Raw genomic sequence first — 16,837 nt, 5'->3', positions numbered from 1 at the left:
AGGCGCTTACTGTAATTATGGGGTTTTGCACATCAAAGCTTTATTTTTTTGTAATGATGGATTCTTTTCAAATAATAATGAGAGAGGAATAGTGTGTTTTTTTGTTTTCTAATTTGGATGAGACCAGTAAGGTTGGCCATACATGTTCAATTCACTTGTACAATTTTCCTGTAGATTTACCTTAACCTATGTAGTTCAATGACCTGCCTAATTGGATACAATTGAAAGTTGTTTAGTTTTGACCTCCTATTATATGGTTTTTGGTAAATCTTAAGGAAAGATAATTGAACATGTATGGCCAGCCTAAGCATCTTGTTTTGTAGAGATAAATAGATTTGTATCAAACAATATTCAGTTTTTTTGTGTGATTAAGGCCTACCCAGTCTAAATGTATATGATACGTATATATTGTAAATCGCAATGGATATGACACTTGGAAGTAGTGTCAGTTTTTGTATGCATGTGTAGATTTATGGGTGTAGAAGTAGATACTGTAGTAGTGGTATTATGTATATATCTCCTCTGTCAGCACATACATAGCCTCCTGCACACTGGGCGTTTAGTCCTAGTGCACAAGGCTCTGGGCATTTAGGTGCAGGTAGAAGGTAGAGTAGAGTAGGTAGGTAGAGTGCGCTGTCCAGCCTCCCTGCCAGCAGCCTTTTATGAGAGGCTGACAGCTGCTGCGGCTAGACGGTGTGCTGAGCAGGACTACCGGTTAGGGCAGTATGCGCCAAGGCATGAATGGGCGAAATGCAGACTGCTTGCATTCTGGACATTTGGACATTCATCCTTTAGAGCGTACTGCATTAAACGTTCGTACTTGTAGGACCCTTTCACACAGGTTTTCCAGTCAGGTCCGCCTGTTGGTTTTTCAGATGGCTTGTTTAGAAGCTCTATGCAGCTCTATGGACAGGCAGATGTAAACAGACTTGTGTCCATTTACAACCGCCTACCTCTGAGTCCATCCAGGCCCAAATGTGACAGATTGAACGTAGTCTGATGTAAATGGACACAAGTCAGTATACATCCAGCCACCTATAGAGCCATCACAGGTCCACTGTGTAAATGCAGGCACAAACTGAATAGGCACAGAAAAAACTAAAAGCGGATGTTCGTCCCGCTCAGCCCCAATCCAGCAGGGGATGTGCTGAACGGAGCAGAGCGGCTCCATGTAAAAGGGCCCTTAGGTGCTCCCTCCAGCCTCAGTAGTCATTAGCCTTTCATAGAGTTTAACCACTTGCCGACCAGCCGCTGTTCTTTTACTGCGGCAGGTCGGCTCTGTGCTGTGAAACAACGTACCTGTATGTCACCTCGTGAGCCAGCTAGAGGAACGCGCACATGCCGATTGGCGACAGGGGGAGCCAATCAGCGGGTCTGGTCATTAAGGGGGTAAAACCTTCCGGTCCTTGCGTGGTCAACAAGGTTGCCAGTGGGGGGCTGAATGATGTGCCTGTACTGTCTACTATGGATGAGCTTAGGCATGTTCGGATCGTAGTAACAACCCACCTGAGCAATCCCGCCAGGAAGCCCTCACTGCACACCGCTAATCATAGGGAGTGAGGCATTTCCCAGCTTGCAGCTGCACATACACATGCTGCTATGATTGGCGGTGTGCAGTGAGGGCTTCCTGGTGGAATTGCTCAGGTGGGTTGGGACTTAAGATCTGAACCCATCCCTATCCTCCACCTAAACACCAGAGCCTCATGCATCGGGGTTAAACGTCCATTGTGCATGAGACCACAGAGGAGATCTACACAGAAGTACACTAGTAGGATTATCCATTTCTTTGCCCATATATCTACATACGAATATTTAAACTATTTCTAAGGGCCATATCCATTTCCATTTGCAATATACAGTATATATAAAGATCTTGTTTATATTTAAGCTGGGCAGGACTAAACCACAAAAACCGCCTGTACCTTCCACCCGCATCTATATACCAGAGCCTCATGCATCGGAGCTAAACACCCAGCGTGCATGAGGCCTATAGTGATATGCAGATGTAATATACTGCATTTCCTACAAAGTGCAATCAGGTGACTTAATTATCAGACCTGAGCTAGAATGACAACCGCTAGAAACAGGTTGTTATGGGTAACAGCTTCCTATGTATGCAATACTTATGTGTAGAGAGTTGACTTGTAAGAGCAGTCGCCTTTATCCAAGAGGGATTAGTGTGGGACTTGCTGCTGATCAATAATACAGTATAAACATTTTTTTTGCAAAGAAGAAGCAATTAATCTGTCTAATTTCAGGTCTTCAGCTGCTGGATGTGTTGACAAAATTAAGGTAAAATTTTTTTTTCAAAACATACTTATTATAAATGTTTCTAAACTTCCTTTTTTTTTGTTTTTGACTAGTGGGAAAGTGTTCAGCTTATAGCCACCCTGTCAATGGCTGAATACTTACCTGTTATAGGTGCTGCTGCTATACTACTTTTCCAGGAGTGTGTGATAGCATGTCCCCAGCTTCTCACTATGGCTCCTCCCACTGTCAACCTTCTCATTACAGCATAGAATAGTGACATGGGGGTTTGGTGGGAGAAACCACAACTCCCAGCGAGGGGGTGGGAGCTGTCCAACATACCCTGAAGCATCAGATAGCAGTGTCTGTAATGCTGGCCATTGACTGTTCGAATCTCGGCAGTTTTAGCAGGGACTGGCCAAGATTTGAACCATATTTGGGCAGGCTTAATGTACCCAAGTTGTACCCAGCCTGTCAGATTTTAAGTACAATTATTTTTAGCGACTCTAATAGCCGCTAGCTGTAATCACTGTTAACCCGGCGGGGACAGCTCCCCCGCCCCCCCACCAGGAGAACACAATGGCTCCGTGGGAGGGATACATGTGTTTATGGGGGAATCTAGCAAATTTCTTTCCTGCAACAATTGGTTGCAGGGAAGTAATTTGTTCTGTGGCCAGCTTAACTCTTGCTAAGATTTACCTCACCACCCCCTAGGGAGGTAAGTTACATAGTAGGTGAGGTTGAATAAAGACAATAGTCCATCCAGTTCAACCTGTGTAGGTGTGTGTGGCTGTAATCATCTCACATAGCCCTGAATGTTCTGATCCTTGAGATGTACGTCTAAGAGTCTTTTGAAAGCCTCCATACTACCCGCAGAAACCACCTCTTGTGGTAGAGAATTACACAATCTTGTAGCCCTAACAGTAAAAACCCCCCCTTGTTGCCTGAGGTTAAAACGCTTCTCCTCTAATCGCATTGTATGCCCTCGAGTCCTCATGCAATCCCTTCGACTGAACAGCTTTTTTTCTAAGCTGAGATCCCCATTGAGATATTTAAAAATTGCTATCATGTCCCCCCTCAGGCGTCTCTTCTCCAGGGAGAATAAATCAAGCGATTGCAGACGCTCTTCATAATTAAGGTCCTCCAATCCCCTAATTAGTTTAGTTGCCCTTCTCTGGAAGTATTTAGCCAATTCTTTTAGAGGGTTCCACTTTATAGTTTCTGTAGGATATCAACCCTGTTGTTTTAAAGGAAACCTGTCCCATTGGGGTCAAAAGGAAGGGGCAGGAGCAGGTAGGCCAGAATGTGACGAATGGAAGCTATGGTCACTGATTGCATATATAATGAGCTCCTAGAGTTTTGGGGTTCTGAAGGATATTTAAAATTTGAGGGGTCCTGACAGTCGATGTAGAATAATAAATAGGATTGGCAACATGTATTAGTATTAACTTGTACTGCATGTATTGTTAACTCAATCAGATTGCTATATTAAATCTCTTTTCTGCTGCTTGGCTCTTGTGTTGAGTAAAAAGACTAGCTAATGTTGGGTATACACGGGAAGTTTTTTTTTTTTTTTTTGTTCAACCCAGTGGGCTGAACAAAAAAAAAGCTTACAGATGGCCGTACTAACACATCCAATGTTAGTGATATTTCCCCACTAAGCTTTTGTGTTCCGACAGGGAGATGCCCCCCCATGCCAGAACACACCAGTCATTGGCTGTGAGTGCTGATTGGATGCTGATTTGCCAGCATTCTCTTTCGACAGAAGACCGGCCTGTGTCAGTCGGACGAAGAGCTGTACACAGTTGCGGAAAATCAGTCGGTAACTGCCGAACCAACCATTTTCGGTCCATGTGTACCTAGCTTAAGGTTTGGCTGGAGTCGTCTATTTACTTTGTAAATTAACCTTGAAGTAAGCTACTTCAAATGGACCATCCAACCATAACCAATGTAACCATTTTTTATGTAGTCTGCCAAGCTGAATTACCCACTGGCTTCTTGAACCTGTCAGGGACACTCAGCAGGTGGAAAGATGAATTTCAAGGTTTGACACAACCTCCTTTGCTATTATTTTTCATTACAGAGATTGAAGCAGAGAAATATTTCCACCTTAAAACTATTGTGCAACTTAGCCAAGTAGCATTTACTATAACCGAAAGAGATCAGTTTTGTCTAAGCAGATTCTTTACTTTTAATAATGGCATAGTAGATTTTACACTAATCCCATCCACCAAATCTTCTCATAACTGATCGGAGATCTTCAGTTCTATAATTGTTATTGATGTTGCCTAATCTTAGATCTGTTTTCATTGTCATTCAGAGATTCGGAGGATGAAGACTTGTTAGTGCAAGTCTATGTCTTTGAAGAAGCCAAGTCAGAAGATGATGAAGATCTTCTTAAGCTGTATGGAGGAATTGATATGAACAATCATCAAGAGGTCTTCTCCACACTCTTCAACAAAGTATGCTTTCACATGCAGTTACATGAAAGGCAACTCCAGCAAAGATATAGAAATATGCTTGTGTATTCCCAATATAATCAGAAAATCTATTTTAGTTCAGCTGTTTGTATGGCCAGCTGTTACATGCCATTTGCAAATTGTGGTCAGGCTTGTAATGTGTTTACTCAGTAAATTGATGACGTCAACCAGGGATCTCCAAAATTTCTTAACAAAGGGCCAGTTTACTGTCCTTCAAACTTAAAGGGGGGGGGGGGACTGGCCAGTGGGAGTAGAAAATGTCCTGGCAGAAGTGGGAGTAAAACAATACCCCATCTTTCTAGAGGGAGGAATAGTGCCCCATCATTAGTGTCAGTGGGAGGAATAATGCCCCATCGTTGGTGTCAGTGGGAGGAATAATGCCCCATCGTTGGTGTCAGTGGGAGGAATAGTGCCCCATCGTTGGTGTTAGTGGGAGGAATAGTGCCCCATTGTTGTTGTAAGTGGGAGGAATAGTGCCCCATTGTTGGTGTAAGTGGGAGGAATAGTGCCCCATCGTTGGTGTCGGTTGGAGAAATAGTGCCCCATAGATGGTGTTGGTTGGAGAAATAGTGCCCCATAGATGGTGTCGGTTGGAGGAATAGTGCCCCATTGTTGGTGTCAGTGGGAGGAATAGTGCCCCATTGTTGGTGACAGTGGGAGGAATAGTGCCCCATCGTTGGTGTCAGTGGGAGGGATAGTGCCCCATTGTTGGTGTCAGTGGGAGGAATAGTGCCACATCATTGGTGTCAGTGGGATGAATAGTGCCACATCATTGGTGTAAGTGGTAGGAATTGTGTCCCATCGTTGTTGTCAGTGGGAGAAATGTTGCCCCATCGTTGTTGTCGGTTTGAGGAATAGTGCCACATAGATGGTGTCGGTTGGAGGAATAGTGCCCCATAGATGGTGTCGTTTGGAGGAATAGTGCCCCATAGATGGTGTCGTTTGGAGGAATAGTGCCCCATAGATAGTGTCGGTTGGAGGAATAGTGCCCCATAGATGGTGTCGGTTGGAGGAATAGTGCTCCATAGATGGTGTCGGTTGGAGGAATAGTGCCCCATAGATGGTGTCGGTTGGAGGAATAGTGCCCCATAGATGGTGTCGGTTGGAGGAATAGTGCCCCATAGATGGTGTCGGTTGGAGGAATAGTGCCCATAGATGGTGTCGGTTGGAGGAATAGTGCCCCATAGATGGTGTCGGTTGGAGGAATAGTGCCCCATAGATGGTGTCGGTTGGAGGAATAGTGCCCCATAGATGGTGTCGGTTGGAGGAATAGTGCCCCATAGATGGTGTCGGTTGGAGGAATAGTGCCCTATAGATGGTGTCGGTTGGAGGAATAGTGCCCTATAGGTGGTGTCGGTTGGAGGAATAGTGCCCCATAGATGGTGTCGGTTGGAGGAATAGTGCCCCATAGATGGTGTCGGTTGGAGGAATAGTGCCCCATAGATGGTGTCGGTTGGAGGAATAGTGCCCCATAGATGGTGTCGGTTGGAGGAATAGTGCCCCATAGATGGTGTCGGTTGGAGGAATAGTGCCCCATAGATGGTGTCGGTTGGAGGAATAGTGCCCCATAGGTGGTGTCGGTTGGAGGAATAGTGCCCTATAGGTGGTGTCGGTTGGAGGAATAGTGCCCCATAGATGGTGTCGGTTGGGGGAATAGTGCCCCATAGATGGTGTCGGTTGGAGGAATAGTGCCCCATAGATGGTGTCGGTGGGAGAAAAAGAATGGCAGGAACTATGCCCCACTGTTGCTGACAGTGGGGAGTTTAATGTTCCAAGGGCCGGATAAAAGCAAGCAAAAGCTTGAAGTTTGGAGACCACTGAATTCAAGTATAAGTTATGCTGGTGAGCTTACAAGAGGGAGAAAGTTCTTTTCTAGATGTAATCAGTGTAATGAGGTGTACCAATATCGCATAGAGGAGGCTGGAGGTTGAGTAATGGACCATACTAAACTGCTCAAAAAAATTAAAGGAACACTTTTTAATCAGAGTATAGCATCAAGGAAATTAAACTCCTGGGATATTGATCTGGTCAGTTAAGTAGCCGAGGGGGTTGTTAATCAGATTCTACTGCTTTGGTGTTAATGAAATAACAGGAGCACTAGATGGGCAACAAAAGGACGAACTCCAAAACAGGAATGGTTTTACAGGTCGAGGCCGCTGACCTTTTTTTTTTTTTTCACTACTCCTTTTTTCTGACTGTTTTTCACTAGTTTTGCATTTGGCTAGGGTCAATGTCACTACTGGTAGCATGAAACGATACCTGGACCCTATAGAGGTTGCATAGGCAGTCCAACTCCTCCAGGATGGCACATCAATATGTGCCTTTGTCATAAGGTTTGCTGCGTCTCTCAGCACAGTCTCAAGAGCACGGAGGAGATTCTAGGCGATAGGCAGTTAATCTAGGAGAGCTGGACAGGGCCAAAGAAGGTCCTTAATCCATCAGCAGGACCAGTATCTGCTCCTTTGTTCAAGAAAGAACAGGATGAACATTGCTAGAGCCCTGAAAAAAAACATTCAGCAGGCCACTGGTGTGAATGTGTCTGACCAAACAATCAGAAACAAACTTCATGAGTGTGGCCTGAGGGCCCAATGTTCTTAAGTGGGCCCTGTGCTCACTGTCCGGCACCTGTGGAGCGTGGTTGATATTTGCCATTAAACACTAGAATTGGCAGGTCCGCCACTGGTGTCCTGTGCTTTTCACAGATGAGAGCAGGTTCACCCTGAGCTTATGTGACAGACGTGAAAGGGCCTGGAGAAGCCGTTGGGAGCGTTCTGCTGCCTCTAACATCGTTTAGCATGACTGGTTTGGTGGTGGTTCAGTGATGGTCTGGGGAGACATATCCATGGAGGGACCCACAGACCTCTACAAGCTGTACAATGGTACCCTGACTGCCATTAGGTATCGGGATGAAATCTTTGGACCCATTGTCAGACCCTAGGCTGGTGCAGTGGGTCCTGGGTTCCTCCTGGTGCATGACAATGCCCGGCCTCATGTGGCGAGAGTATGCAGCCAGTTCCTGGAGGATGAAGGAATTGACGCCATTACATGGCCCCCACGCTCGCCTGACCTAAATCTAATAGAACAAATCTGGGACAATGTTTTGGTCCATCCGATGCCACCAGGTTGCACCTCAGTCTGTTCAGGAGCTCAGTGATGCCCTGGTCCAGATCTGGGAGGATATACCCCCAGGACACCATCCGTCGTCTCTTTAGGAGCATGCCCTGACATTGTCAGGCATGCATACAAGCACATGGGGGCTATACAAACTACTGAGTTCCATTTGAGTTGCTGCAATAACATTTCAGCAAAATGGACTAGCCTGCTGCATTATTTTTTTGATGTTCTGGGTGTCTTCGAATTCAGCCCTCCTGAAGTTTGATCATTTTCATTTCCATTCCGAACACATTACCCAGTCCATATCAGTATAGATATCCAGTATGATTTTTTTTTTTTCTCCATTGAGATCTGATGTGTTGTCAAAGTGTTCCTTCAATTTTTTTGAGCAGTGTACTTAGGATTGGCCCCCTCTTGTACTCCGCAGCCATATATACCACAACAGGTGTGAATGGTATGCATTCTACTTTTCAAACAGTGCGACAAGTAAACAGACAAATTGTTTGGCTTGAGTTGTCTGTTAACTCATTGTAGATGTATGCATTACCCTGATCTCTTTTGAACATTTCATATAATAAATGATTACCTGCTTCTTCCTCTGCACCATGCAACTCTTGTGCTGCTTGGAGCTTAGGCTGGTTAGCACAGCCATTCTCAACTACAGTTCCTCCTGACGTCGCTATGGGTTCCTTGAGCTTGGCTGGTTTACCTCCCATTTGATGGTGCCTGCCTAGCTCTAGGGCCAATGCCACTTGGGCTTACACATATACACTATATTATCAAAAGTATTGGGACACCTGCCTTAACACGCAATAGACTTGAACAGCATCCCTGCCTCAGTTCATAGGGTTCCATATTGAGTTGCCCCCCCCCCCCCTTTGCAACTATAACAGCTTCAACTCTTCTGAGAAGGCTGTCCACAAGGTTTAGGAGTGTGTCTATGGGAATGTTTGACCCTTCTTCCAGAAGCACATTTGTGAGGTCAGGCACTGATGTTGGACGGGAAGGCCTGGCTCTCAGTCAGCACTCTGATTCATACCAAAGGTGCTCTATCGGGTAGAGGTCAGGACTGTGTAGGCCAATCAGGTTCTTCCACCCCAAACTCGCTCATCCATGTCTTTATGGACCTTTCTATGTGCAATGGTCCAAATAATTTGGTGGAGGGGAGATTATGGTGTGGGGATGTTTTTTAGGGGTTGGGCTTGGCCAATTAGTTCCAGTAAAGAGAACTCTTAAGGCATCAGCATACCAAGACATTTTGATCAATTTCATGTGCCCGACTTTGTGGGAACAGTTTGGGGTTGGCCCTTCCTGTTTCAACATGACTGCACACCAGTGCACAAAGCAAGGTCCATAAAGATCTGGATGAGTGAAATTGACTGGTCTGCACGGAGTCCTGACCTCAACCTGATGGAACACCTTTGGGAAGGATTGGGGTGGAAACTGCGAGCCAGGCCTTCTCTTCAACATCCGTGCCTGACCTCACAAATGCACTTCTAGGAGAATGGTCAAACCTTCTCATAGACACATTCCTAAACCTTGTGGACATCCTTCCCAGAAGAGTCGAGCTGGTATAGCTGCAAAGGGTGGACCAACTTAATATTGAACCCCACGGACTAAGACTGGGATACTATTAAAGTTTATGTGCGTGTAAAGGCAGAAGTCCTAATACTTTTGGTAGTACAGTAAACCTCCCTCCATTGCGGGGGTTACGTTCCGGACCCAGCCGCGAAAAGTGAAATTTTCATTCCTACTGTAAGAGGATAATTCTTCTCTTTGGCCACCAGGGGAGGACTGGGCCAGGGGGCAGGGGGGAAATTGCCCCCTGGGCCACTCTGATGTCCTATAAAAAGGCTGCACCGTTTCTGCCACAGACATGCCTAAAGGATTCCTGGTAAAGAGAAGTAAAAAGTCCCCACCACTGACCTACTGAGTACGGGATAAAGACAAGGACAGAGCGCCGCCCTCCCCCCCTAACATGGATAGTGTAAGCTGTGTCTGACAAGAGGCCGGTTCCATGCCCCACTGAAGACTCTCCTCCTCCGACCAGCCCCAACCGAGCTGTCCCAGTTCACTCCAACTGCCCCTGCTGGCCAGGTCGGGAAACCGGATTCGGCCGGTGAGTAGAGAGTACCTGGAGTGCAGCTTCAGCCTGGAATGGGGGTCAGGAGAAGTCCAGGAAGAGAGAGAGTGGGAGGAGGGCTGAGTCACTGCACCATGGGCCTCTGATTTCTTCTTGCCCCCTGGGCTGAAAGTTGCCAGTCAGCCCCTGTGGGCCACCATTGTAAGGGGCATTTTTTTCCCACAGGCACTCAATGAATTTGCTCTAGCAGGGGTTCTCTTAGATCTGAAAAATATTCTAAGGGTTCCTTTGAGTAAAAAGGTTTAGTAATGCTGGGCTAGCACCATGGTAATGCAGTGATTGGAAAAGCTATAGGCTGTGCTAACTAGCCAAAGGGATATATTGTTGCACACCAAAACAATAATATATTACTTGTAGTATTACAAGTATTGTGAAATATATACTGTATTGTGAAAATACAAGATTTGCATGAATGATCTTACTTAGACAAACTTTTGTCATGAAATTGCCGACTTCTTTCTATTTTATATCTAAGGGTAATCTTGTCTAAATCTTTACCCAACTTGGCCATATAAGTTATGCCATCTGTGGGCTAATCTTAAAGAAATAAACATTCAGCAATGGAGGGGAATGTATACACAGAAAACACAAAAATGTACAGTAACTTCATATAGGCAATACAAGCATTTACCATAAATGTTTTTCCATTTAGGCCAACAATTATCCTAATCCTAACTGATACCAATTAGTAACTTATTTGTGTTAATAAAATAGGCAAGCAAACTATAAACAGAATAGAAATTAAAAAAAAAAAATAGAAAAAGTATCTGCAGTAGGAATCGGCCTATACATGGGCACCTCAGATGTCTCTACCCAAGGCTGTACACTCTAACAGTGGTTCTCAACCAATGGGCTGCAGCCTCCTGGGCTTCAAGCCAGTTACAGATTCCGCTATCCTGTCACAGTGCCTTCCGTATCCCATAGGGGTGTCAAACTCAAACCACGGGCCGCATCAGTATTATGATTGCCCTCAAAAGGGCCGGTTGTATCTGTAAGAGTCAATGTCCTGAGCATCCCCCTACCCTTACATAAGACATCAAGATCCTCTCCGCCATCAGAAGTTGGGTCCCCCACCCTCCCTTACATCACAGTGCACCCCCCCCCCCCCTTACCTTGTGCTGCTGCTGGGAAGAAGTGTGAGGGCCACAAAAAATGGCCTGGAGGGCCGGATTTGGCCCACGGGCCTTGTGTTTGACACATGTGCCATAGTGGCACCCAGCCTCCCATAGTGGGCCACAGTACCCCTAAATGCCTTACATTGCCCCCAGCCCCCTTAGAACCCTCAAACCCACAGTGTTGCTAAAACGTCTGCAGTGCCCTAGAGCTTGCTGCAGAGCCCCTGGCCTTTTATAGTTCAACTTCCAACAGTGTCTGCAGTCCCTTCAGGCCCCCCTAGTGTTCCTGCAAAGTCCCTAGCCTCCTAGAGAGATCTCAAGCCCCCTTCAGAGACCCATTCCCCACAGTTGCCTCTCAAGCCCCCTTCAGAGACACATTCCCCACAGTTGCCTCTCAAGCCCCCTTCAGAGACACATTCCCCACAGTTGCCCCTAACCCTCTTTACAACCCCCATCCCCCGCAGTGACACCCAGCCTCATCCAGAGACTTCCAGAATTTCAATACATATTTTGTATTCCCATACTTATATTGTGTGAGTATAAAGAGGTTACAAGCCCCAAATATACAATGGTTTTACCTAAATGTAAACCGTATATTATCTGGTACAATTCATTCCTTTTTTTTTTTTTGTATCTTTCAGGTCAGCTGTTCGCCACTATCGGCCCAGCTTCTCTTTATTCTGCAGGGCCTGTTGCAGTTTGATGTCAATCATCCTTCAAGTGCCCTTCTCTGGGAGGCCCTGGAGCTCCTGGTGAACAGAGCTGTACTGCTTGCAGATGACTGTAGGTATCATAAAGACCAACCACTATACAGCATTTTTACATTTTTGCTGCTTAGGGCCTACTGTGGAATTCCTCACCCTGCCCCCAAGGAACAGTGGCTGTAAACCCCTCCCCCAGCCTGTGGCTCATTAAATATCGCTGTGTGTATCTGTCGTCCTTGACAAATGCACCTCCCAGTTTCATATGCTCAATCCTAATCTTAGAATGGATGAAGTAAAGCTGTAACCAAGACCATGTTCCATGTTTAATCACTTTACCACCGGAGGATTTTGCTGTCTTACGTACAGGCCACTTTTTGCGATTTGGCACTATGCGAATTTAACTGACAATTGCGCAGTCGTGCAAACAAAATTTACGTCCTTTTTTTCCCACAAACAGAGCTTTTCTTTTGGTGGTATTTGATCACCTGTGTGATTTTTACTTTTTGCGCTATAAACAAAAAAAGAGCGTAAATTTTGAAAAAATAACAATATTTTTCACGTTTTTTTATATGAAATTCCCCCCAAAAAAAATGTAAAAATCAAAATTCTTTTAAATTTTTGGCCAATTTGTTTTCTGCTACCTATGTTTGGTAAAAAAAAAAATCACAATAAGCGTATTTTGATTGGTTTGAGCAAAAGTTATTGCTTTTACTAACCAAGGGAAAGATTTCTGTCATTTTTGGTGTGTTTTTTTTTTTTTTTTAACGAGTAATGGTGGCGATCTGCGATTTTTTTTTTTTTTTTTTTTTTGTAGGACTGCGACATTGCGGCGCACAGATCGGACTTGACTGACATTTTTGACACTTTTGGGGGTACCAGTGACATTACTGCAGTAATCAGTGCTATAAATATGCACTGTTACTGTAAAAATGACACTGGCAGGGAAGGGGTTAATTTTATTGGAGAGGGAGGGGTTAATGTATGCCTGGTGCTTACTAACGTGTGTGGGGGGAGGTGACTGAGTGACACAGGGACAGATCGCATGTTCAGCTATGCTGAACCCTGCAATCTGTCACTGTTTGTCACTGAGGAGATCCGCCCGCTCTGTTTACACAAGCGGGCGGATCTCCAAACCCGATTCCCCGACGATCGGGGAAGAGCAGCGGCGATCGCTGCCGCTCCTCCCCTGGCCCGACTCCCGCTGTGAATGAATACAGCGGGAGCGAGCGCCGCCCACAAGGGGAGGAGTCCAGCGACGTAGTACTACGTCGCTGGACGATAACGAGCCACATTGCTGCAGTAGAGGCACAGTGAGCGGTCGTAAAGTGGTTAATGGTCTCGTATTTTTAAACTACTCTCTGTTTAGTTAGTAGTCTTTGCTATTATTCATTGCAAATTCTAGTGACCTGTTTGTCTCCCTATTGAGCATAGCTGCATGGAAGGTGAATTTAGTTGCAGTTTTACCTAAACTGCTTCTTGGGCACCCAATGGGTTTTACTGTACCTTACAGTGGATGGATGTGGTCCAGCTGCAGTAAAGAAGTACATAAACTGGCCCTGTTTATAGAAGGGCTCAAAATTATCCTGATTTTATATTTTAACCCTTTTCATGCATGAATTATGAAAGTCAGGATTTTTTTCCTCAGTGTGTTTTGACTCTGAGCATCAAAAAAAAAATGTAACTTTATATTTCTTTTTAACATTCATTCTTCTAAGTAGCTCTTCACATGTCCACTGGAGTGGACTGCAAGGGTTTGAGGTTTTAACTGAAGAAACAATTTGGATGGTATTTGTTCCACTATCCTTTAGGCCTTTCTATCACGCTCTGTATTTAACCAGTTCTGGAGCGGAAGGATTTGCCCCCTTAATGACCAGGCCATTTTTTGTGATTCGGCACTGCATTATTTTAACAGTCAATTGCGCAGTCGTGCAACGCTGTACGTAAATAAAATTGATGTCCCTTTTTTCCTACAAATTCCTGCTTTAAACAAAAATAAAGCGACAATTCTAAAAAAAAAAAAAAAAAAAAAAAAAAATTCACATTCTGCTATATAACACCCCCCCCCCCCCCCCCCAAAAAAAAAATCTTTTAAAATCAAATTTTTTTTTTAACATTTTAGCCCAATTTGTTCTCCACTACATATCTTTGGTAAAAAAATCACAATAAGCATATTTTGATTGGTTTGCGCAAAAGTTATCCCATCTACTAACTATTACTACTACTAAGATTTATGCCGTTTTTTTATTGTGTTTTTTTTTTTTTTTTTTTACTAGTAATGGCGGCGATCTGCGATTTCTGCGACATTGAGGCAGACAGATCGGATCCCTGACTGACATTTTTGACACCTTTTGGGGGTACCAGTGACATTACTACAGTAATCGGTGCTAAAAACATGCACTGTTACTGTAATAATGCCATTGGCAGGGAAGGGGTTAACCCAGGGGCGATCAAAGGGTTTAATGTGTACCTAGGGGCGTGTTTCTAACTGTTTGGGGGCGGGGCTTGTGATATGATCAGAGACCTGCCGCGTGCATCGGAGTGCTGCCGAGTGGGGGTGGGAGCGCGCCACCCCCTAGCTACAGGCGCGCGACCAAAGTATACCTACGGCGGTTCGCGCAGGAGGGCCAGCTTGCCGCAGTATTTCTACGGCGGGCGGTCCGAAAGCGGTTAATCTCTACATAAAAAAAACTATGTCTATTAGTCCTCATAAACATTGGACATTTTTAACGTTGCTCCTAGGGGCGTCTGGTGTTTCCTTGTGTTTTTTTTTTTTTTTTTTTGCTTCTAAATGCCCCTGCATGTTAGCCTATGGATCCATGCGCACACAGAGTTTAGAGAGGCAGAAAAAAAAACCTGCCAGCGCATCCAGAAGACGTGTTTTGGCACCCAAAAAGTTTGACACATGTAAACGCGCATTAACGCTAGGCGTGTTTTACATAGTATGGTTGAAAAAAAGTCCATTCAGTTTAACCAATTAAAGGGGGGGGGGCGACATTTTTTCTTACAATCCTATACCCACAGTTGATCCAGAAGAAGGCAAAAACCCCAGCAAAGGATTACCCAATTTGCTCTAGCAGGGAAAGGTTTCCTTCTTGATACTCCCTGGATCAACTTTACCTATAAATGTTAGTATCCAGTTATATTGTGTACATTTAGGAAAGAATCCAGGTCTTTTTTTTTTTTAAGCAATCTACTTGTCTATTTCACATTTTCACAGCTCTTACTGTGAAGAAACCTTTCCATATTTGGAAATGAAATCTCTTTTCCTCCAGACGTAAAGAGTGCCCCCTTGTCCTCTGTGATGACCTTAAAGCGAATAATGCAGCACAAAGTACACTATATGGACCACTTATGTATTTATACATGTTGATCACATCCTCCCTTAACCTGTTGCCGACAGCCCCACTTAAATTTACTGTGGGGTGACGCCTCCTCTGCGCAGAGGAGCACGATCCTGCACTTCTGGGTCTCGGGCACGCATGTCCAATCACAGCGGGAGCCAATGAGAGGGTCCGGCAGACTCTATGTTCGCCAGCACCTGGCGATCATTCTGAAGAGAAGCAGAACGGCGGGCTGCCTATGTAAACAAGGGAAGAAGGGAAGGTAGTGATCTTGTGTTTCTGCTAAGTTGGAACACTGATCTCTACCTTCCCATAGTACAAGCACCTCCCCCACAGTTAGTAAACACTCCCTAGCCACACATTTAACCCTTTGATTGCCCCTGATGTTAATCCTATCCCTGCCGGTGTCACTGATCCCTGTATTGGTGTCACTGGTTCCTAAAAAAAAAAAAAAAAAGTGTCAGGTGTCCGATCCTGGTTTTGAAAAATTTGCACACAATGGCTTTCCAGTATGGGGTGACACACTAGCGTCCACTGTAATGGGTGTTATGCAACTATACAATCAGAACTCATGCATATAAAAGAAAACTGCTTATAAATGGCTGTCCACTGTAATGACCAATATGCATGAAAGGGTTAAAGGGGAGCTGATTAAATTTCCATAATTTTTTTTTTTTTTTATCATTCCAAATCTATATATTAAGTCGCTGACAAAAAAACACATACGCAGAACAGGAGTCCAAACTTATACATACATATGCTGATTGTAACCAGTGGGGGGGCAGCTCCATTAGTATTGTTAGTAATGGACGTTTAGCTTAAGCATAAGGCGATGGAGACCCATTGGATGCTAACCTTCCTTCTTGAATTTCAGCTACTCCAGTAGTAGAGGTCCTTCAAGATTCCTAACAAACACTGAGTAGACAAGCAGAATATGAGATCTATTCTTTTTACATTGCGTAGATAGTGGAGCAGGTGAGAAAATGTGAAGAATGGCCAGGGAAGGGGTGAAAATGGGTAATTGTTACCTCCTGGGAGAGAAGGGATATGATGTATAACTTGATCACTTGTAGTTTTGACATTAACATTATAAAGCAATGAAGTGGTATTGGTTACTGCCACAGATGTTACCTTTGTGTAAAAGTATAGATAAACCTGATAGTTTCTCTGACAGTTAGACAGCAGCTCCTTTTCAGTTGTTAGCATATACTGTAAATGTACTCTGTGTGTGTGTGTGTAATTATATATATATATATATATATATATATATATATATATATATATATATATATATTATATATATATGTTTTTTTTTTTTTTTTGACAGGTAAAGATAGCACCCTTGAGGGAGTTATGGATAGGCTCTTAACTTCAAAAAAGACCCCAAGTAAGCAGAAGAGCGAAGAAAAAAAAATTGAGAAAGTTCATGTAAGCATACAAACTGATAAACCTACGTATGAATCCAGAAAAGAAGAAATGAATAGCCTATCCCTAGCAGATGCATTGCTTGAACCTCCGGAGGATGTTCAAAAGGTACCGGTTGGAAAGCCTTCTCCCCATATCCCTGTACCCAGAAGTCCATCTGCCCCTCTTCCACCCCATGGTGCTGATGTACAATCTACTCCATCACCACCACCACCTCCTCCCCCTCCCCCATGTGAGATGCCATCTCTTTTCCCTGGCATGAACTCAT

General features: G+C 44.5%; 1 protein-coding gene across 1 annotated transcript in view; it reads left to right on the top strand.

The window, feature by feature from the left end:
• The window catches only part of INF2 (inverted formin 2), a gene marked incomplete at its 3' end in the record, with an annotated part of 82,301 nt that extends 80,005 nt beyond the window's left edge, over positions 1-2,296 (top strand). Inside the window, exon 5 of the mRNA XM_082275313.1 lies at positions 2,259-2,296. Coding sequence (XP_082131439.1) covers positions 2,259-2,296 — 38 coding nt within the window. The remainder of the gene's footprint in view (positions 1-2,258) is intronic.
• Between the last annotated feature and the right edge of the window lie 14,541 nt (positions 2,297-16,837).

The sequence above is a fragment of the Pelophylax lessonae genome, assembly GCF_965119305.1.
Source record: "Pelophylax lessonae genome assembly, chromosome: 13".
In the NCBI taxonomy this organism is placed as follows: Eukaryota; Metazoa; Chordata; class Amphibia; order Anura; family Ranidae; genus Pelophylax; species Pelophylax lessonae.
This window is presented reverse-complemented; position numbering and strand designations above follow the sequence as displayed.